At 51.2% G+C, this 21550-nt stretch overlaps 1 protein-coding gene across 1 annotated transcript; it reads left to right on the forward strand.

Moving 5' to 3' along the window:
- The first annotated feature begins 614 nt into the window (after positions 1 to 614).
- On the forward strand, positions 615 to 14740 carry IVD (isovaleryl-CoA dehydrogenase). The gene is made up of 12 exons (XM_045823383.1): positions 615 to 799; positions 2345 to 2434; positions 2658 to 2709; positions 6557 to 6726; positions 7178 to 7271; positions 7474 to 7610; positions 8895 to 8991; positions 10748 to 10841; positions 11353 to 11434; positions 11988 to 12092; positions 12162 to 12234; positions 12935 to 14740. Exons 1-12 carry the CDS (start codon positions 647 to 649, stop codon positions 13066 to 13068), a joined length of 1281 nt encoding a protein of 426 aa, XP_045679339.1. The 5' UTR covers positions 615 to 646; the 3' UTR covers positions 13069 to 14740.
- Positions 14741 to 21550: the final 6810 nt, after the last annotated feature.

Below are 21550 nucleotides of genomic sequence, written 5' to 3' on the forward strand. Positions count from 1 at the left end.
GGTTGCGGGCCAGGTCCCCAGTTGGGAGTGTGGGAGAGACAAGCAGCCAAGGTATCTCTCCCACTTCCATGTTTAAAAAAAATAAAATAAATACATAAACGTAGGTATCTCATTCTGTTTATTTGATTTGGAAGCCCTTGTTTTTAAAAAGTTCTTTAAATGCACACCAGAGCAAGCCTACTTCCCCAGTCTGAATGATCCCCAGATTTGCTTTAACAGTTTATTCTCAAACACCAGGCTTTTGGGGAGCTTTCCCCTTTGCTATTTTAACATTTGCTTTCCCACCGAGGTAGACTTCTGCAGTTAGGAACTGCTTTTTCTACACAGGGGAGATACTATATCCTCCATTCATAAAAGGAAGACGTTTGTCTTCTACTGTTTTTAAAGAAGAGCAACCTAGCGCTGAAGCCACCACGTCCTGCGCTGGGCACTCACAACCACCTCACGCGGAGTCCGCTGGCGGGGGTCACAACTGATTGGCTCGGGTCTTGGCTAGGACGGCGCGGCCTTCAGCGGACAGCGAAGAGTGATAGGCTCCTGGAAACCCATCTCCTCGCCGATTGGTGGGGGCCGCGAAGCCCGGGATTGGTGGAGCCCAAATGGCAGGCTCCTCTCCGCTACGGCTTGGCTCTGTTCCAAGGAAGAGATGGCGACTGTGGCTTGGCTGCTGGGACGGCGCGCGACGAGCTGGAGGCTGCAGACGCCGCTGTCCCCGCTGGTCTGCCTGGTTTCCCAGCGGGCGCACTCACTGTTGCCGGTGGACGATGCGATCAACGGGCTAAACGAGGAACAGAAGCAGGTAGAGAGCCTGACCCTTTCCTCAGCCCCAAGGCCCCCTGGCCTGGCCCCAGCTGCCAGCTTCTTGGTTTGCTTGCCACTCTTCTGCCCCTCGGCCACTCAGCCGCGGCGTGTGCCTAGCTGTGAGAGTTAGATGAGGAGTCAGGTAGGAAAACTCCTGGGAGACTGGTAGTGTTTTGGTGGAGAATTGGCAGGGGCAACCCGTATGTGGCAAAAAAAAAGTCCTCAGTCTGTCGGAAGCCTACTTACATCTGAACACCAAGGCTGTGGTTCTCATACAGGTTAATCATTATCCCCAACAAATCTTTTTAAATACATGCTTCAAAAAACATGTATTTTAATGCATGTTTTAATGCATGCTTTAATTCATGCATGGAGTTTTTTAATGCAGTATGATCTGACCCCGCAGAGCCGAGCACAAAGTTGAGCAAAATACATGAAAGATGTCATTACAGCCGGAGCTGAACCAGAGCCCTGTCAGGAGGGAAGAGACCGTTCTCTTCGACACAGTTCCTCACGTCCCCACCAACATGATTCTCCCATGGCGATAGCCAGCACGTGCCAGTGCCTCCTGGAACTCCAAGGCCCGTTTGTGTTTACAGACTGCAGGCAGAGATTTGAACCAACCTGGAAAACTAGAAGTCAATTTTAGTTCTCAAACTTTCCTGCCAAGAAGTTTCTAATCTCTTTGAGTAAAACCTTTATATATTTTAAACTAATTAATTAATTAATTGATTGATTTTTAGAGAGAGGGCGAAGCAAGAAAGAGAGGGAGAGAAACATCTGTTTCCTCTCCTACATACCCTACCAGGGACATGACCTGCAACCCAGGCACGGGCCCTAACGGGGAATCAAACCAACGACCTTTGGCTTTGCTGTAGTAATCCCTTTTGGGCAGAAAAGACCCTGACAGGCTCCTGGAACTGAAGAGCGCACAGTGCTGCCAGGGCGAGGGGTCGGGGGCGGGCCTGTGGAGAGAGGGTACTGGGAAAAGCTGGAAGGGTCAGTGAGGGTCAGCTCATGCAGGACCTTGGCCTTCTGAGTACAAAGGAAAGCCATGGAATGATTTTATGTAGGGGAGTGGCATTTTTAAAAGTCATGTTCCAGCTGTCTGTAGTTAGGACCTCAAGACGGGGGTGAAGGCCTGACTGGGATGGCTCAGTTGGTTGAGCATGGTTGTGCAAAGCGGGGCATGCTGGTTCAGTTCCTGGTCAGGGTGCATGCCAGGCACACGACTGGGTTTCGGGACATTTCCCACTTGGGGTGCGTACAGGAGGCAACTGGTGGATGTTTCTCTCCCTCTCTTTCTCCTTCCCTTCTCTCTAAAAATAAATAAATAAAATCTTTAAAAAAATTAAAAAGAAAGAGGGGTGAGTCTATCACTGAAGAAATATAAACAAAGTGCTTCTAAGTTGCAGTCTGATGCTGTTTGGTGAGGTATCTTGGGGCCTGTTTTCCTGAATGTGTCCTCAGTAGTGGAGACGCTGTCTTCAGGGGCAATGACATACTGTTTAAGAGGCATCTGTGTCCACCTGTCTCCCTCTAGCTTCGTCAGACCATGGCTAAGTTCCTTCAGGAGCATCTAGCCCCCCAGGCCCAGGAGATTGATCGAAGCAATGAATTCAAGAACCTTCGAGTGAGTCCCGAGACCTACACTGAGGGGCAGAGGGGCAGTTGGGAGCTGGGCTGGGAGAGACACTGCAGCCTGAAAGAGCTCATGCAATCTTCTGGTAAACGAAGCCTCCTTAAGACTGCAGCTCCTTTCTGTGAAGCATTTGGGTCTGTTGCTCCAGCCGTCCAGGTACCTGTGACTGGCTGCCTTCTCACAACTCACTGCACTCACTCCGCTTTGTTGATAGGAGTTTTGGAAGCAGCTGGGGAACCTGGGAGTCCTGGGCATCACAGCCCCTGGTGAGTATAATTTCATTGCCTAAAGAGAACTTTTCTTGCATGCCCTTTAATATCAGCCCCGACAGAAGTGTGAAAGGAATGGAAAGATTGTGCTCAACGAAACCTAGAACTTCCTCCCCTTGGTTCTGGGAAAGCACCCACTGACTGCCAGCCCTTCCAGTTCTTTAGGCAGTGACATTGAGAACTGGAAGAGATTAGGCCACTGTGGCTCACTTAGATCAGGGTCCCTTGGACTCTTGAAGTCTGCATGCTTAGTAAGCTCCCCCAAGTGACTGTAGCAGCTGTCTTAGTACCTAGTCCAGTCCCTAAGCCCTGCCCTACCAATATAACATCTGGGCACACAGTTTAGCCTTGGGGCTCATTTGAGAAGAGATGAAGGTGTGGAGGAGAGGGGTGCCTGTCTGAGCCTACACATGAGGTGGCCAGATGATGTGTTCAGTACACTGTCCCTGGGCCTGTCCTGTGTCCCCGTGGGTCTTACTACTTGTTTTCAGGGATAAAGGGCAGGGAGCTGGTGGGCTCTGATTTGGATGTTGGTGTCTGAAGGAGAGGCCCAGCCTGGCTTACAGTACCCAGTAAACAGATGAGCCTGCGGCCCCACCAGCTAAAGCCTGGATGGTACACCCTGCTTTGGCTTGTATTCACTGGGCATTGGAGTAGAGGTGGGACATAATGTACTTCTCCCTATATCTTCCCCTCTCCACCTGGAGACAATTCTTGGGTTTGAACTGATCGCAGACGGTTACATCATGAGTAATAATAAAATGAAGCCACTTAAAAATTAATTTAGGCCACCTTAATAGAAAAGGATAAGGGGAAGGCCACTGGGAACTTCAAAGCAAGACTCTTCCACTGTTTCTTGGAGGTTCATGAGCCACCACAGACAATATGCTTCTGAATCAAATGGGATTTACTATAAGAAAGAGGTAGTTAGAAATGAGAACCTTGGAAAGAAAGCCAGATATGAGTTCTGGTTTCTGCTTGGTTGTCCTGGTGGCTATTTCCTTGTCACTCACCCTGTGGGTTTGCTTCCTAGAATTGTGGGGCTTTGGATGAGCCTGACTTCTTGGTCAGAGTGAACATGTGCAGAGGATCTCACCAGGGTTGACTCAAACAGCAGAGGAGGGGGTTGGTACCCGATGACCCAGCCACTTTGATTTTGGATCTACTGCCAAGGAAAAGGCACATTTTTAGGAGGAATTCTGAAATTCCCTACCAGCATCTCTTCTGCCCTCGGCCTCGCTGCCCCCCAGATTTTCTCTCAGGCTGTGGCTCTCCTGTTCCCTGTTATTAATCTTGCTTTTTTATTTTACTTTTCAAATTGTATTTTGTTGGTCATGCTATTACAGTTGTCCTGATCCTTCCCCTCTGCCCCCTTCCACCCAGTACCCCTTACCTCCCTCAGGCAATCCCCCCACAATTGTTCATGTACATGGGTCATGCTTACAAGCCCTTTGGCTACTCCGTTTCCTATCCTGTACTTTACATCCCCATGGCTATTCTGGAACTACCTATTTGTACTTTTAATTCCCTCACCTCTTCACCAGTCCCCCCACCCACCCCCCCAACTGGCAACCTTCCAGTAACTTAACTTCTTTTCTCTTGCTTTTAATAGTCTATCTTTATTTTTAACCTTTGGCCTTTTAATAATGATATGTCTTGGAGTGGGCCTCTTTGTATCGATCGTAATTGGGTTTCTGCGCTTCCTGGACTTGCATGTCTATTTCCTTCACAAAAGTAGGGAACTTTTTTTTCTCTATTTTTTTTCAGATAGATTTCCAATTTATTGCTCTTTCTCTTCTCTTTCTGGCACCCCTATGAGGCGAATGTTGGGCCTCTTAAAGTTGTTCCAGAGGCTGTTTATACTGTCCTCCCATTTTTGGGTTCTTTTTACTTCTTGTTCTGCATGGTTGTTTTTTGCATCCTTATGTTCCAAATCATTTATTTGATTCTGGGCTTCACCCATTCTACTATTGTTTCCCTGTAAATTTTTCTTTATTTCAATTAGTGTATCCTTCATTTCTGACTGGGTCTTTTTTATGCTGCTGAGGTCCTCACTAAGTTCCTTGAGCATCCTCATAATCAGTGCTTTGAACTCTGCATCTGACAGATTGCTTATCTCCATTTTATTTAGCTCTTTTTCTGGAGTTTTTAATCTGTTCTTTCATTTGGGACATGTTTCTTTGTCTCCTAATTTTGTCAGCCTCCCTGTGTTTGTTTCTATGTATTAGGTAGAGCTGCTTTGGCTCTGTGTCTTGATAGTGTGGCCTAATGTAGTAGGTGTCCTATAGGGTCCAGTGGCACAGCCTCCCCTATCACCCAAGCTGGGTACTGGAGGTGCGCCCTTTGTGTGGGCTGAGTACACCCTTCTCTAGTAGTTGAGCCTTGGTTGCTGTTGGTAGGTCAGTGGGAGGGATTTACCCAGGCCCGTCAGCTGCAAGGCCTGGCTGTGACCACTGACCACCAACCTCTGCCCTCCATGGAGGATCAGCTGTGCAGGGGCAGGGCGGTGGTGCTTCAGTGTGGTCTATAGCTGTCCTACACTGAGTGTTTGGCCCTGTGGTTTCCTAGGTGGTGCAGACCAAGGTCAGCCCCCAGCAGTGTTTCGTCTGGGCACCCTGCCTGAGCTGTAAAGCGATTTGAAATGGCTGCTACTTGTGCTGGACTTGGAGATTTCCAGGTGAAGCCAAGCTGTGACTCTAATCTGGCTGCCGCTAGGGCTCACTGAGGCCAGCTGTGGCTTGTTGGATAGGATTTAGGAGCCAAGATGAATCATTTTATGGAAAAGTAGCTTGGGTGGGACAGAGCCTCTGGGGATCTCCCAGGGGGGTCACACAGTGTTGGCCAGGTTGATGGTGTCAGATATGGCACCACTGGTGCCCTTCAAGCTACCCCGGTGCTGGAGCTCAGAGGGAGCGAGTCTGAGTAGGTGAGTTCATGTGTGGGTTCCTCAAGAGGAACTGCTCAGGACTCCAGCAGCCTCCTTCAGTGACTCAACCTCCACTGTTTTTCGCAGCCAGAAGGGGACTTATCTTCCTGATCTGAGGGGCCTAGTGTGGTCTGGGGCTCCTTGTTCCCAAGATATCCTTCCCCATTTTTATCCACATGGGTGTGGGGCCAGCCTGTTCCGAATCTGCACCCTTCCCACCAGTCTGGATGGATGTGGTTTCTTCAGTTCCGTCATTGTCAGACTTCCATTCAACTGGATTTCTGACGTTCCTGAGTGATGGTTGTTCTATTTTTTAGTGTATTTTTGATGTGATTGTGCAAAGAGTTGAGCCATTTCTGCCTGTGTCTCCATCTTGACCAGAAACCTCACTTTTTTATTTTTTTAATGTTTTTCGTTGAGATACAATTGACATGTAACATTGTGTAAGTTTAAGGTGTGCAGCGTGTTGGTAGTTCAAACCTATGCTATGAAAATCTCACCTTCCTCCAGCCTTTTACCTTTGCTTTGAGTCTGTTCTTTGTGCTGTGATCTTCCCTCTTTGTGTTTCTTGGTTAAACCCCAGGTCATCTGCATTCATCTGCCTCTGCACTTCTGTAGCTTTCTGAATAGTAGGTACTCGGCTTCTGTTGTCCTCAAGAAAAGGTCTCTCTGGGGTAAAGCAGGTGTTGTAATGACTTTCCTGAACCACACCTTGGCTGACAGAGGCAGCAGACAAAACCAGTTCTGCGTGTTCGTAAGCAGAGTCCCAGGCATCAGCCTGTTGACTGTGTTAGTGGGGAACGTGGACTAGGTGCCATAAGGGTGTTTCTCTGTTGTCAGTAAATGTTAGGTTCCTGTCAATGTCCTGGTTTAACCTGGGCTGCCTTTTCTGCTCCCCTGAACAACCTCCACTCCCAGTCCAGTATGGTGGCTCTGGCCTGGGCTACCTGGAGCATGTGCTGGTGATGGAGGAGATATCCCGAGCTTCTGGAGCGGTGGGACTCAGTTATGGTGCTCACTCCAACCTCTGCATCAATCAAATTGTTCGCAATGGAAATGAGGCCCAGAAGGAGAAGTACCTCCCCAAGGTGAGAAAATGGGAATGGAGAAACACGCTGATCTCACCATGCAACCACCACCCCCGAGGCACCCTCCCCTGGTGGTGAGGGCTGGTCAGACTTGCCTTTGTAGTTCGCTGCCCTGAACCAGATATGGTTAGGAAGGGGTCAGGGGTTTGCTTTCAAATACTTTAGTCAAAAAAATTAAAAATAGGGCCCGACCTCCTGAATTCATCAGTGGAAAACATTTGCAGAGAGCTCTAAGACACAGAAGACTAGGACTTGCTTCCTATGCAAAGGGGATAGGAAAAGGAGAAATATTTTCAGCCGTGTAGATAGATACTGGACTTGCCTTGTAACACTTTACCAACACCCTAGTCTTAGAAGTTTGAAGGGGTGTCGTATGAACAGGCGAGAAGCACCTGAGCTCCTGTGGGTACTTCTGAAGTCACAACCAGGCCCTTCGGGGTTTTCCTTGCAGCTGATCAGTGGCGAATACATCGGAGCCCTGGCCATGAGTGAGCCCAATGCTGGCTCTGATGTTGTCTCCATGAAGCTAAAAGCAGAAAAGAAAGGTGAGGCCTCTCTGGACTCAGGAGCTGAAATGGATAGAGGGACAGCCCTTGTCAGGGTGAGGGAGCAATAACCGGGGGTGGCCTCTGCTAGACTGTCAGGACTGCGTCCCACTGGGCAGCTTCCCGCTTAGCGGGTCTGTGGACTGACCGGCTGAGCCGGGCCAACACTGCTGCTGGTTAGTAGCCAAGTTTCTGTCCTTAGGAGATCACTACATCCTGAATGGCAACAAGTTCTGGATCACCAATGGCCCCGATGCCGATGTCCTTATTGTCTATGCCAAGACAGATCTGGCTGCTGTACCAGCTTCTCGGGGCATCACAGCCTTCATCGTGGAGAAGGTGAGTGAAGGGCTGGTGCACCATGGGAGGACCTTGTCTGCTGACAGCGGTGCCAGAGATGGAGCTCTTCAGCTGATTGCAAACCACAGTCAATCCCATGTGTTCTGCCAAGGCTCCCTGGGGTGGGGGTGAGGCGGGAGAGCAGATTGCAAGGAGGGTGGCCTAAAAGTGGAATCTAGGGAGGATGAGTCAAGCCCGAGATCAGTGGAGCTGGCCACCAGGCCAGGAAAATGCAGGCTGAAGGAGACACCTGGATTTCACAATGAAGGTGTCATCAGGGGCTGCGTGAGTGGGAAGCGAGTGCAGCCTGATTGAAGCCTGCACCTTTTGAATTTTGACAATAAAGGCAAGAGGGAGATAGAGCAGAAATTAGAATGAAAATTTGGGAGTTTGAGTGTTTTTAAAGATGGGAGAGAACTGAGCCAATTTTTTAGGAAAGTTTAAGGCAAATAGGAGAAGGATGACTTAAGATGTGTGCAGAACAATGGAGAGTTGAGGGAGAAGAGGTGAGGCTGGTTACAGGTGATGGGGGAGGACCCTCTTCTTTGTGACCTTGAGGTAGAAGGCCAGGGCACCTGTGAGGGCTGGGGATCACGGGGGTGAGGGAGTAGGTGGATGGTTTCATGGATTAGTGTTGTAAACGTTTATAATGCCCTCCCTAGGGAGAGGAAGGGAGTAGCTGGCTCGGATTGGAAGGCCAGAGCAGTGAGTGAGTAGCACAGAGGGCCTGGCTCAGATGGAAACGTCAGGGTTGTGTAACACCACTCTCATCAGCCAGGAGGTGCGGGGAGCCACACGTGCTCCTCTGGGCACTTAACCTCGCTGCCTCTGATTAGCCCAGGTCTCAGCACACAGGTGGTTGAATTGATCCCGGCTGGGACTCAATTAGATACAGATGGCTGAGGGCCAAAGGGCCAAAGGAATTGAATGGGCTGGTGAGAATGTCTTCGAAGTGATTTCCCTAAGGAAAGGAAACAGCCGGAAGGGTCAGGCGGGCCCCAGGGATCAGGCATTTGAGAAAGAAGTGCTCCCGGGAAAAGTGGGGAGAAGGCCAGCCAGCAGAGAGAAGGTGGTGGGGGGCGTTGGGGCTGGAGCTTCCAGGACTTCAGTACTTGTGTGCGGGGCAGTTGTGTACAGGGGTGAGGGGGCCTGGGAGTAGAATGCTGGGGTGCCGAACAAGTACTGGGACTTGATGGGAAGGTGGGCATTTTGCAGGGATCTTCCCTTTACCAGACCCCCTCGGGGCCTGGTCTGTAATCAAGGCCACCTTCTGTTTCTGTAAAGAGTATGCCTGGCTTCAGCACCTCCAAGAAGCTGGACAAGCTGGGGATGAGGGGCTCTAACACCTGTGAACTAGTCTTTGAAGACTGCAAGGTTCCCGGTGAGTGTCTGAGAAAGGGTGCGCCCCTGTGCTGACCCCTCATAAGCCAACAAAGCCCATCTGTGGGTTAGAGAGGCTCCCCATCATTAGCTCACCAGTGACTTGTGGCTAGAGGGTGGGCCCGCCACTGCTCTGGCCCGCACCCCCCACTCGGGGGACTCTGGGGCTGCGGGCTGCGGGCAGCTCTTTTCCCTGTGTGCCCGGCTGGGGCCGAGGTGAGTGGTGGTGCTTCTGTGTGGATAGCACAGTGTGCTGGGCTTGGAACAGAAAGATAGGTCTGCCCTTGCCCGTTACTGCCCTTCAGACGTCCTTGTCTGTGCATTTCCCTGTACAGTCTGCCTGAGGTGTTCATTAACAACGCTAAAACACTGTCCAAATACACCGATGGAAGCTAGACTCAGTGAAGGGAAGGCAATTCAGTTTGAGTATATTCTCCCCTGAACTGTAGCTGAAAATGCGACACATTGTTGGAGAGCCCGCACACCCTTCATACGCTAATGAGACCACAGACACAGATTTGATCACCGACTAGGTTTGTTCCTCACGCACCGAAGCCACAGGCCAACCCCTCACCACCTGATCCATCTTCCAAGAAAAGTGCACTTTGGTTACAAGGCGCATCAAGGGAGTGGGGGGTCAGTACAGGCCCCTTCTTTGTAAGCAGGAAAACACTGCAAGGGTCCTGGCTTCGTGGGGGAGAGGTGCTCAGCAGTTTGTCACCAGCACTGAATGGCCCATCTCCTGGACAGCGACTTTTCCAGGGACCACTCTTGGAGGGGCGGAGACGGATGATACTGGACCAGAGCAGGCTCAGCCTGGGGGAAAGAGTAATAATTATGGACACAAGTGTAAAAAAACCGGGAAGGGTTTGGCTGACTTCTAGACCAAATTAGCTTTTCTTCTTTCCCATCCAAGGCAGTGGAGGGGGAGGAGACCAAAGGATTGAAGGAAGGATCAGGCCTTTGTGTCTGATCCTGTGGATGGGGGGGGGGGGGGGGGCGTCTATCTAGCAAACTCTGCGTCTGACTGAAAGTGGCAAACTCCATCCTTTTCTCGCACCCAGAACACCCTACTTGAAGGTCAGGTGACATTTTATTTTATTTTTTAAATTTTTAATTTGATTTTGGAGAAAGGAAGTGAAAGAAACATTGATTTGTTCCACTTATTTATGCATTCATTGGTTGATTTTAAAAAAGATTTTATTATTTATTTTTCGAGAGAGGGGAAAGGAGGAAGAAAGAGAGGCAGAGAAAGAAACATCGATCAGTTGCTTCTCACATGCCCCCAACTGGGGACCTGGCCCACAACCCAGGCACGTGTACTAGCTGGGGATCAATCTGGCGAATCTTCAATTCACAGGGCAGTGCCCAGTCCGCAGAGCCACACCAGCCAGGGCCCATTGGCTGATTCTTGTATGTGCCCTGAGGAGAATCAAACCCACAGCCTTGGTCTGTCAGTACAATGCTCTAACCAATTGAGCTACCCAATCAGGGCCGGGAGTGTTTTTTTTTTTAATGTGGTTAAATGTATCAACTGTTTTGTGTGTGTGGCTTCTGGGATTTAGTAATAGATAAGAAAGATCTTCCCACTTTCAAAGAGGACCTCTAAGCAACCGAGCTACTGAGCTACCGGCCAGGTCCAGGTGACATATGTTAATGCCTTGTGTGCGAGTCCTGGCACCAAACCCAGTAGCTTTTATGAATGTGGGAAGTCTGTGGACAGCCCTCGCCCCTCTGACCAGCACTTTTCCCTGCAGCTGAAAACATCCTGGGCCATCTAAGTAAAGGCGTCTATGTGCTGATGAGTGGGCTGGACCTGGAGCGGCTGGTGCTGGCTGGTGGACCCCTGGGGTGAGTGTGAGGCCGGGCGGGGTTGGGGGGGCGGGTGAGGGAGTGGCTGGGCTTTCCGCCTCCTTGGCAAGCACTGCCCTGGCAAATAGCAGCTGCAGCCTTTCCCTGGTGGGTGGAGGGGAGCCGCCCCCTGGCCAGTGTACCTTCTCTCCTGGAGATAAAAAGAATCTTCTCCTCCCAGGTGTAACTTCTTCATGATGAAGGGAAAGATTAGTTGAAAGACAGACAAAAGGCCTGAGGAGCAATACTGCTTAGTTACACAGGAGATGAAAAAAGGACACCCAGGCTCTAAGGCCCCACTCACTGCACAGGGTCCTGTGTAAGCCCTGGGCCGTCCACGCAGTGACCGAGCAGGGGTGACAAGTGTCCTCCCTCTCCCTTCCTCCGCCCTAGAACTCCAGCTCCTTGTCTCACTGAGCTGTCTCACTGAGTTTTCACACTGGCGTTTTGCCACCCCAGCGGGAGCTGGGGAACAGTGAGGCACTACCCAGTGTCTTTCTCCTCCCACCAGGCTCATGCAGGCTGTCCTGGACCACACCATCCCCTATCTGCACGCTAGGGAAGCCTTTGGCCAGAAGATCGGCCACTTCCAGGTGAGTGGAATGCTTTGTTGAAATGTGCTCTTCCATTGGGTTCGAGTTTTCTTTAACAAATGAGTACACAGGAAATGCTCCGGGGGGCATTTACTATCCTTCCTCAGCAAAATGAGTTTGAATGCTTGGAGTGCAGGCTTTCTCAGCTTGCTACTTGGCTTTGGAAGTTGTCTGGAAGTTCGTCACATGTCACCTCACTTCCTGTTCGAGTCGAAGGAAGGAGGCATTGTAAGGTTGGAGGGTGAGGCATGTGGATTCCGGGAGGCCTGGGGAAAGGGGAATGGCATTTCTAACCAAACTTTCTGGCCTGAAGACCTTCAGGACTAATGAGGGCGGTGGAGGTGGAGGGCCATTCAGGCTGCAGCAGCCGCCCTCCGGCCTTAACTCCAGACCTGCTACCATCTCTGTCATCCTCGGCAAGTCCTTCAGCCCTCTGTGCCCTGATGTTCCCATTCTGGCTGTCAGGTTGCTGATCTGCTTTTGGTAACTAGGGGGAGTGTCTGAGAGGAATGTGGCTCCAGCATGTTGACTTGTGACCTCTTTGTGTGCCCAGCTGATGCAGGGGAAGATGGCCGACATGTACACCCGCCTTATGGCATGTCGGCAGTACGTCTACAATGTCGCCAAGGCCTGCGATGAGGGCCACTGCACCGCCAAGGTAAGGCCCGCCCAAACGGAGGCAGTGGTGGGCTGCTGGGCCCTGCTAACCTGCGACCTCCTCCCACAGGACTGCGCAGGTGTGATTCTTTACTCAGCTGAGTGCGCCACACAGGTGGCCCTGGATGGCATTCAGTGTTTCGGTGAGTGGCCCCCACTCCCCACTCCCAGGGCTTCCCTCGCTCCCAGAGCCTGTGGCTGCCTCTGAGGTTTCCTCTCCCTGCCTCACTTGGAGCTTCAGCTAGCTGCAGCTGAGCTGTCGCCCCTCGGCTCCTTCTGCCCCAGTTACCGGGAGAACACAGAAAGGCAAATGAGAAAATTGCTGGAGGCTACAAATTGCTACTGCCTTCAGCAACACCCCTCACACCCTCCCCACCTAGCCCTGTGGACACTGGGAAGTGAGAGAGAGAGAGATGCCTCGGCGGTGGGACAGCCTGGTTTCAAAGCTGCACAGACTGGAGCCAGATGGCCTGTGTTTAACTTCCTGGCTTTACCACTGACCAGCTTTGTGACTTGTGCAAATCACTTCCCTGGGGCTGGCGCCCACTGAGTGCTATGCAGTATCTCCTTGTCCCCTTCTCCATACTTGCCAGTGGTCCTCCCCTCTGCCTGCCTGCCATCCTCTGCACTCTGGGTGGCCTTCCAGCCCCTTGTCCACTGTCCTTCCAGGTAAGGTATTCCCCAGGCCCCACCCTCTCACCACCTTTGGCTGGTGCGCTTTAATTGGTCTCTCCTCCTCTTGCCTGTTTCTGTATCCTTGGCTTTCTGTTTTCTTCCCTTGCTTTGCCCACGCCCATCACTTTTCCTGTTGTTCTTTCTTCTCTGCCCAAACCCCGGCTACAGGTGGCAATGGCTACATCAACGACTTTCCCATGGGCCGCCTTCTGCGAGATGCCAAGCTGTATGAGATTGGAGCTGGGACCAGTGAGGTCAGGCGACTGGTCATTGGCAGAGCCTTCAATGCAGACTTCCACTAACCCCAACACCTTCACCCTTCTTCCCAGCACCTAGAGGCCTTTTTTTGGAAGCAGAGGTGTGGCAAGTCCTTCTGCTTAGCTGCCAAGCACTGTGGGCCTCAGAGCCAGACCAGCCAGCCAGCCCGCCAGCCCAGAAAAAAAGCATTCTGTGGCTTAAAATGGACACGACAGGAAGCACAGTGGCTTTTCTGGGGTTATTGGGATGGGCTTTGGTGATCCTGTGCATTTGCTCTCTGACTTCCAAGCCTGATGCACCCACCTTCCAGGGTAGGCAGTCACCTCTTTTTCTTGGATGAGCATCTAGCAGGGAGCCCCCTGCTCATCTGCTTGAACTTGGTATCCTCTTCCAGGGGGAACCCCCCAGCCCCCTCCCCCCCCAGAGAAACCCCTAGCCTTTATTTTTGCCAATTTCTAGAGGCATCAGTCCCCAGCAGCTTGTGAGCAGGCTCCCACTCAGCACAGCCCCTGCATCCCTCCAAGGGCTTCCTTCTGTAAGGCTGACACCCCACCATTTTGGGGTGGAGTTCTGGAACTGGGCATCTCAAAACACATGTGCCACCCAGAGGCTGCAGTGGGGCAGAGGTTGGCATGCATGTAAAGGATTGGCTTGGCACTGGCCTCTGGCAGCACCTCTGAGCCCTTCAGCACTGCTGCGCCACCACTACCCCCAGTCCTGGCCACAGGACAGCCCACAGCTGACAGGGCAACGGGCCTGCGTTGGCTGGCTCCACTCCAGCCAAGGCTGCCTGCGTGCATTTCTCTGGACACCCTATGGCTAATTTTGCTACAACTGCACAGCGGCTGCTGCCATTTTGTATTAAACATATCATGAAGCAGACCCGTCTGCTGCTACACTGGTGTTTGGGAGAGAAGCAGTTGACTTGCTACCACGTCCTGTCTGGCTCCAGCCGTGTCCTTAGTGGCTGGTCCACGTCCTGCTCCTGCCCTTCAGTCTCCTCACGGGTGAAAGGGGGATGTGGGTGGAGTTGGAGCTTAGGAGAGAAGAGGTCCTAGCTTCCCTTTTCCAAATCCCCAGGGATTTTTTAAAGGAAGTTGGAAGCCCGGAGTGGTAAGAGACTTAGAGCTAGAAGAAAGCTCATAAATTTGGGGGGAAGCCATCCCCGTGTTTTTTTAAAAGATCAAGACAGTTAGATTTTTCCAAGGTCAGAGCTGGAGCCCGAATCCAGAGCAGTAGAAATGGGGATTCTGGAAATGCCCTCTTGGGGCCCCACTGCGCAGCTTCGTGGATGCAGCTTAGAGAGGACCAGGTTTGGGTCGTTCCATCCCATTTGCGTTCTCTGAAGAGAGGACTGGTTTTCTTGGCTCTCAGCCCAGCGATGCCTCTTCTGACTTGGGTCCTGGCCTGTGGCCAAGTGCTATTCCATACCCACCCCAGCCCAGCTGCAACCTGAGGCGGGAAAGACCCAGGGCTTGCTGGCACTGACCTTTCACTTCTCCGCTCTGCCTCCTGCTATTTGATGAATGTGGCTAAAATGGTCTTGCTGGGTTTTAGGTGTAGTTAGAACAACCGGCCTGGTGACGTTCAGAATGGGCTGTTTCGTCCAGCCAAGGTGGGTTACAAGGTCTGCCACCTACTTAGGGGAAATTGATTGTTCTCCTGATGCTATATGTGAAAAAGATGGGTTTTCAAATAAAGCCAAAAAAAAAAAAAGTGTAGCCTGAGTTATGAATGGAAGAGCAGGGGGGCCCTTCTACCTTGGTTCTTTTGGGAGTTTTCGGTTGTTAGTTACACTGTGCAGCTCTGCAGCACCAGCTGCCAGCCCTCCTCCCTCCCGGGGCTGCCTCTCATTCCACTCCAGTCTCAGGCAGGCCGCACTATCAGGTCCAGCTCCCCTGTTGACTACCTTCTCTGCTTTCCTACTGCTTGCTCTGTGGGATGGGAATAGAAGCTAAGGAAATGGTTCTCCAACTATGGTCTAGGCATCCGTTTCTGAGAATTTGGCAATCTGCTTTAAAAAGAAGAAGAAAATTCAGATTCCTGGATGGGCCCCAAACCTAATCACAACTCCAGGGGTAATTCCCAGGCACAGGCAACCTTTCAGAGCTGATCTGAGGCCGAGGATGCTTCCCGAGAGGTCTGAGCCCTAATTCTAAACCCGTATAATCTAGGGAGGGCAGACCTCTCGAGTTTCTCTTTGACACTAGCTCCTTGATCTTTGCGACTACCTGGGTTCGGGAGACAGGGTTGCATGTGGGCCCCATTTCAGCAGACCAGTACGGTGAGCGGCCCAGGGGCACCCCAAACAAACCGCAGACAAACCAGCCCCGCCCAGGCGCTGGGTGGAGGCAGAGCTGGTGTAAACCCTGCTTGGGGTGTGGGAGGGGCGTACACTCCTCGTCCCTCCCGGCCGAGCCCTGACCTAGGACCCAGGTGGCTGCTAGTCACAACCCTCAATTTAAGGTAGGTTCAAGGTCCTCCGTCTGCCTCTTCCCGACCCAAGCACCTCGTGCGGTGCCACGGAGCGCTGCTCGGGCTCTCGAGCTCGGGCGCGGCTCTGCGGGCCCTGCATGGAGTTTGCCTGACCCCTGCCGGCTGGCTGCAGGGTCGCAGGCGCCCAGAGCCCGCGGCCCTGGGCCTTTGGTCTGTGCCCTGGACTGCTCAGGGTTCAGTGATGTTTTGCTTTGCCAAATGACAATGTTGAGAGAGAGCTGGCTATCCTTTATCTTGTATCATTTTATACAAAACAGGCCACTTTTAGAAGTTAGAAAAAGTAGAAAGGACTTAAACTCAGAACAAAAGCCATTTTTTTTACAAAATTTGTGTTTTATGTTCATGGGTTTTAAAATATAATTAAAAGGCATATTTAGAAACCTTTAAATGAAAAGAAAACGCTTGACTTTGATGCCTCACCAGCCCCCTTCAGCCCCCAAAAGCACTTGAATCTTTAAGAGATTTCTTTTGGCAATTCATTTCATTTCTCTAAGTGATATATGCTTACATATTGATTTGATTGCAGACACTTCTAAGGATAGTGCTTTAAAGTGCATACATTTGGCCCTGACTGGTGTGGTCCAGTGGTTTGGGCGCCATTCCCCGAAGTGAAAGGTCGCGCTGGATTTGGGTGAGCGCCCATGCGGGGCTTGCAGGCCATGTCTCCAGCTGGGGGCATGAGGGAGGCGACTGATCCCTGTTTCTGTTGCACACGTGGATGTTTCCCTCCTCTCTCCCTCCCTTCCCCTCTCTCTAAAAATAAATAAAATCTCTAAAAATAAATAAATGAAGTGCATTCATTTGGCTTATAAGAAGCTTATGACATGCCGACCCCTATTTTGCTCACCTTCTCAGGCTCATCCACAGGCTAGAACTTGGGAGCCCTGGGATCAAATGGTAGAGTACCTCCCGCATTCCTGGCTGTCCCCTGACTCTGCCCACGCTTAGTGCTCCCCCACGGCCAGAGCCCAGGGCCACACTGGCTCCAGGTGGAAGCCCCCTCTCCCTGTGTGCTCCACCTGTGTGCTCCACCTGATCACTCCAGCAGAGAGCTGTTTTCAGAGCTGGCCTCTCTGATACCCACCGCCCACCCACTCTCACACACAGCTAGCCTGTCGAGATATTTCTTGGATCCACAACAATCTGACAATTTGCCTGCCTTCTTCTGTTCCACGCCCCTCAACCTTTCTATACCAAGCCAGAGTGGACTCCCAAGCTCCCCCTAAATACTTCAGGGGCTCTCAGCACCTGTAAGATCTAAGATTTGTCAAGGCAAGTGGGAGCTCTGATCGACCCCTGCCTCCCCCTCTGTGGCTCCTGTCCGCATCCCCATGAGGTCTTGTGTTCCATTGTAAACACTTACAGAGCTGTTTCTTACCCTTGGGCCTTTGTCCCTGTAGATCCCTCTGCAGAGGATGCCCTCTGGCCCTTGCCCTTGTCTCCTTACCATTAATACCTCGGTTCATGGGCTGTCTCCCTCAGGAAGACCTCCCTTCTCCAACATTTCCTCACTGCTTGTCCCCATCCTGCCCATCCTGAGTGGGGCCTCTCCTTCCTTCTCCTGGGCAAATTGACATCAGTGGACTTGTCCCACTTTTATCTTTATCTCATGTATGTGTCTGTTTTCCTTGCATCTGCCTCAGAACTTAAGGGCCAGTGTTGTGATGTAACTGCTTTTATATGATCACCATCACCATGGCTCCTGGCACATAATAGGTGCTCAACAAATATTTATTGAAAGAGTAAATAGTAAAATGTGATGCTTTGTTCACATTTTGCTGGTACCAGTTGTTTGTGTATGTGATCACCTCTAAGTATATTGCAAGATCTTTGAGGTCAAAGACCATTTCTCACTTATTTGAATCCTCCCCACAGCACCCAGGGCTCACAGAAAGCACTCAGTAGCTATGTTCATGCTGAATGAGTGAAACAACAGGTGGGCCAGAGCCTTGGCCTAATCCCCAAAGTTGGCAGGAACAGCAGAGCCAGCCGGCCTCTCCTGGCCCTGCCTTTCACAGGCCTTCTCACCCTTGAGTATCCAGGGCCCAGCTGTGGAGGGGAGGCCCCTGTCTCTTATATTCCTCTGGCCCTCTCAGAAACAGAAAGGAACTGTGATGAGGGACACTGGCCCCTCTTCTGCCAGCTGAGAACAGGAATGGGGATTGGGTGGGGAAAGGGAGCCAAGTTGGGGCACACATCATTCTTTTTTTCCCTTGTGTTAAATGTATGGTATACACTGAAAAGTGTGTGACATGCACATGCAGCGCAGTGCAAAGAACAGCAATACCATGAAACAAACACAGCACCCAGGTTGGTGAGGAGGCTATTCCAAGTGCCTTAGAAGCCCATGTGCCCCTGCCCAACACATTTTCCCCAAAGGAAGAAAACCACCGGCCTGAATTTAGTGACAGTCCCCTCCTCACTTTTTTTAAAGCTTTCGTTTATTTATTTTTAGAGAGGGGAAGGGAGAGAGAAAGAGAAGGAGAGAAACATCAATGTGTGGTTGCCTCTCATGTACAACCACTAGGTCCCCACTAGGGACCTGTACTGCAACCCAGGCATATACCCTGACTGGGAATCGAACTGGTGACCCTTTTGTTCATAGGCCAGCACTCAATCCACTGAACCACACCAGCCAGCGTATTCTTTACAGTTTACTACTTCTGTATGTATCCCTAAACAACATCACTTAGATTGCCTGTTTTTAACCTTTCTGCAACTGGACTCATACTTAATATATTCTTCTGTATCTTGCTTCATGGGGTCATTGTATAGGCTTTAAAGATTTCTTCATATTAATGAGTAAAACTGTAATTTGGTCAATTTTTTTTCTTGTATAGTGTTCCACTGTATAAAAATATGACAACTTAATATTCATCCTAGTGTTTGTGGACATTTGGGTTGTCACCACCTTGAGGCTATTCTAAAATCTTCTGTATATGTCCTCTGGTTTATGTGTACAAGAGTTTCTCTAGGTATAGTCCCAGGAATGGAAGTTCTGTGTTACAGGATATATACCTGATCAACTCCACTAGGTAATTCCGAACTGGTTTTCAAATTAGTTGTGCACTTATACCTTATTATATATTTTTAAAGGTGTTATTTATTTATTTTTAGAGAGAGGGGAAGGGAGGGAGCAAAAGGGAGAGAAACATCAACATGTGTTGCCTCTTGCACACCCCCCCACTGGGGACCTGGCCTGAAACCCAGGCATGTGCCCTGACTAGGAATCCAATCCACAACCCTTTGGTTTGCAAGCCGCCACTCAATCCACTGAGCCACACCAGTCAGGGCTCACTGATACTTTTTAAAATAGTGCCACCAGAGGTGACCCAGGCAGAAGTGGCATGCCAGCCACAGGGCCAACCGCATGAGTTTATTTTCAGCAAGGGAGAGAAGTCATATGGCAAAAGAGGTGCGTCATTGCTTCCCTGCTCAGGCCCATCAACTGCATCATCAACAAACCTTTCTAGAAAAGCTAAGAGGCATGCACTGGGCCAGGGGCTGGGAGACAGCCCTGAGTTAGCGTGAGCAGCCCAAGACAGGGACGAGTGTGTTCCCAAGTACTCTGCCAAGCGGCCCCACACACTTTGGACATGGAAGGTAGGGGACAGTAAGGGCTGGATGGGTCAGGGAGAGTTTCTTAAAGAGGGGCCCAGGCCCAGGACATCTCAGCACAGGCACTATCTTCCTCCTCAGAGGAGGATGGTGGATCAGTGGAGGAAGGACAGAGGGCCACCCTTCCATCACTAGAGGGAGGGAAGGGAAAAAGAGAAGGTTGGGGCTTTCTGAACCAGAGACAGACATCTCTCCATCCAAACGCACCTGTTCCCTTGTGCCCATCCACGGGCAAAAGTGGCGCCCACCCCGAGAGACGAGCTGGTAGACGTGCTGCAGGAGCAGAGGCCAGGAATGTGAGCTTGCAGCTGCCTGAGGGAGATAAGCCCAGCGCGGGGGCTGCCTGCCTGGCCTGCCCTGAGAGCCCCCCTGGCACAACCGCCTGGGCTCCCAAGAGGCAGTCTCTGCAAAGTGGAGTGTTTTCAGGACAACCTGGGGGCCCCACCCTAAATGCTTGCTCTATTTAAGGGACTGGGGTAGCAAAGTCTCCTAGCCGGTGCTAGAGCCCTATCTGATGCTGCCAGGCTGGGCAGGGTTGAGTCTGCAGTAGATCCCATTACTTGGTGAAGTAAAATTGTTTAATTAAATTTATTATAAGATGCATTAAGATTTAAAATAGGGGGAGGAGGACTCTGAAATGAGAAAAGGCTGGTGAGAGGAGACTCTGTGTCCTTTCATAATCGGCCTGCAACCTGCCCAGTCCTTTCTTTCTTTCCAGACTCCCACTGTCGGCTGGAATGGAAGGGTGGGGTCTGTTGACCCAGAGTAGAAGGGTGGGGTTGGGGCCATTGCAAGGTTGCTAATTAAGGCTGGAGGTGTGTGAATTTTGTCTAACTGTAGTTGCCTGAGAAAACAGGGACCTGCTCCCCAGTGCTGAGACTGCTTCCAGTGGCAGAGCTGGCCAAGGTTCAGGCTAAAGAATCACCACCCAGGTATTCAGACCCAGCAAGCACTAACTCTTCTCACTCTCGATCTCCCAGCCCCCACTGCCCAGGTGACCCTGGGCAGAATACAGCCTTTGGCCCTGCGGGGCTGAGAAGGGGTGGGGAGGGAAGCAGGTTGGTCTTTGAAATCTCCACCTCCCTGTGGTACCTCCCCCCACCCCCTCAAGGCTGAGGGGCTCCACAGTGAAGGACTGTGAAGTCCTCACTGGAATGCAAGTGGGCCCTTCTTAGTCTTCTTCTGTGGGGTGATACCCAGGTGCTTGGAACCCTGCCACACACCCCTCCATGCCCCCCTCCCCATTCACTGACCCTTAGGGACCAGTCAGAGAGTTGCATGCTGCAGCTTTTCTGCTCTCCCCTCCTGGTCACCCCCATCTCCAAGGGGGTAAAGCCTCATGCCCTGGACTCCTGAGCCCTGGAGAGAGGCCGTGGGGGTGGGGTGAGAGTGCTGGAAGCGCCGCAGAGTGTGGAGCCTGGTGTCAATAGGCAGCAAGACCATCTGTAAGGCTGTTAGCACTCCCCAAAGGAGGGTCAAGCGAGATGCTGGCTCCTCCGTCTTAGCTCAGAGGCAGATCCCTCACTAATGGGTAACCTTCCCTGTCTCGTGTTCCGCATTCCTAAAACTTCTGCATTCCCCTCGGCTTCAAGTGGACACTCCCATGCGCTCAGCCCTTTCATGATTCCCCTCAAGGTCCTGTGATAAGCCCCTTCCCTCCGCCCAGCCTCTCTCCCCAGCATTGTCCCTCTCACCAGGAACAGCCACCCACCTCAGCTCCCTGCTGCCTCATGAGAACTTCATCTCTCTGCCTCTCCTGCAAGGGTTTTCTGGGTCCAGCACCCAGTCCCCAGTCAGTGGATGGACCTGCTGGTCCAGCTTCCTGCCCCCAGCCAGCACACCTGGCTCAGCCCATTGAGTGATCCATCCTTGCATCCACCAGCCTCCAGCTCAGAACAATCAGCATTTACTGAGTGGCCACTATGCACCTTGCAGGGGAGTCTAAAACCAGTAACAGTTATGAGGTTACAATTTAGCTGAAGAAATTGACATAAAACAGATCCGTTCAATCACTCCAATCAGTTCTAATGTTACTTATTCTTTTTTTTTAAAGATTTTATTTACTTATTATTTTTAGAGAGGGAAGGGAGGGAGAAAGAGAGAGAGAAAGAAACATCAATGTGCAGTTGCTGGGGGCCGTGGCCTGCAACCCAGGCATGTACCCTGACTGGGAATCGAACCTGCGACACTTTGGTTTGCAGCCCGCGCTCAATCCAATGAGCTATGCCAGCCAGGGCTTAATGTTATTTATTCTTTTTAAAAATTTTCATTTATTGATTTTAGAGAGATGGAGGGAAGGAGGGATAGAGAGAGAGAAACATCAATTTGTTGTTCCACTTATTTACTCATTCATTGGTTGTTTCTTGTGTGTGTTCTGACAGGAGATCAAACCCATAACTTTGGGGTATCAGG

This window comes from Phyllostomus hastatus, unplaced genomic scaffold, assembly GCF_019186645.2.
Source record: "Phyllostomus hastatus isolate PE091 unplaced genomic scaffold, TTU_PhHast_1.1 phas_scaffold_501, whole genome shotgun sequence".
Classification (NCBI taxonomy): domain Eukaryota; kingdom Metazoa; phylum Chordata; class Mammalia; order Chiroptera; family Phyllostomidae; genus Phyllostomus; species Phyllostomus hastatus.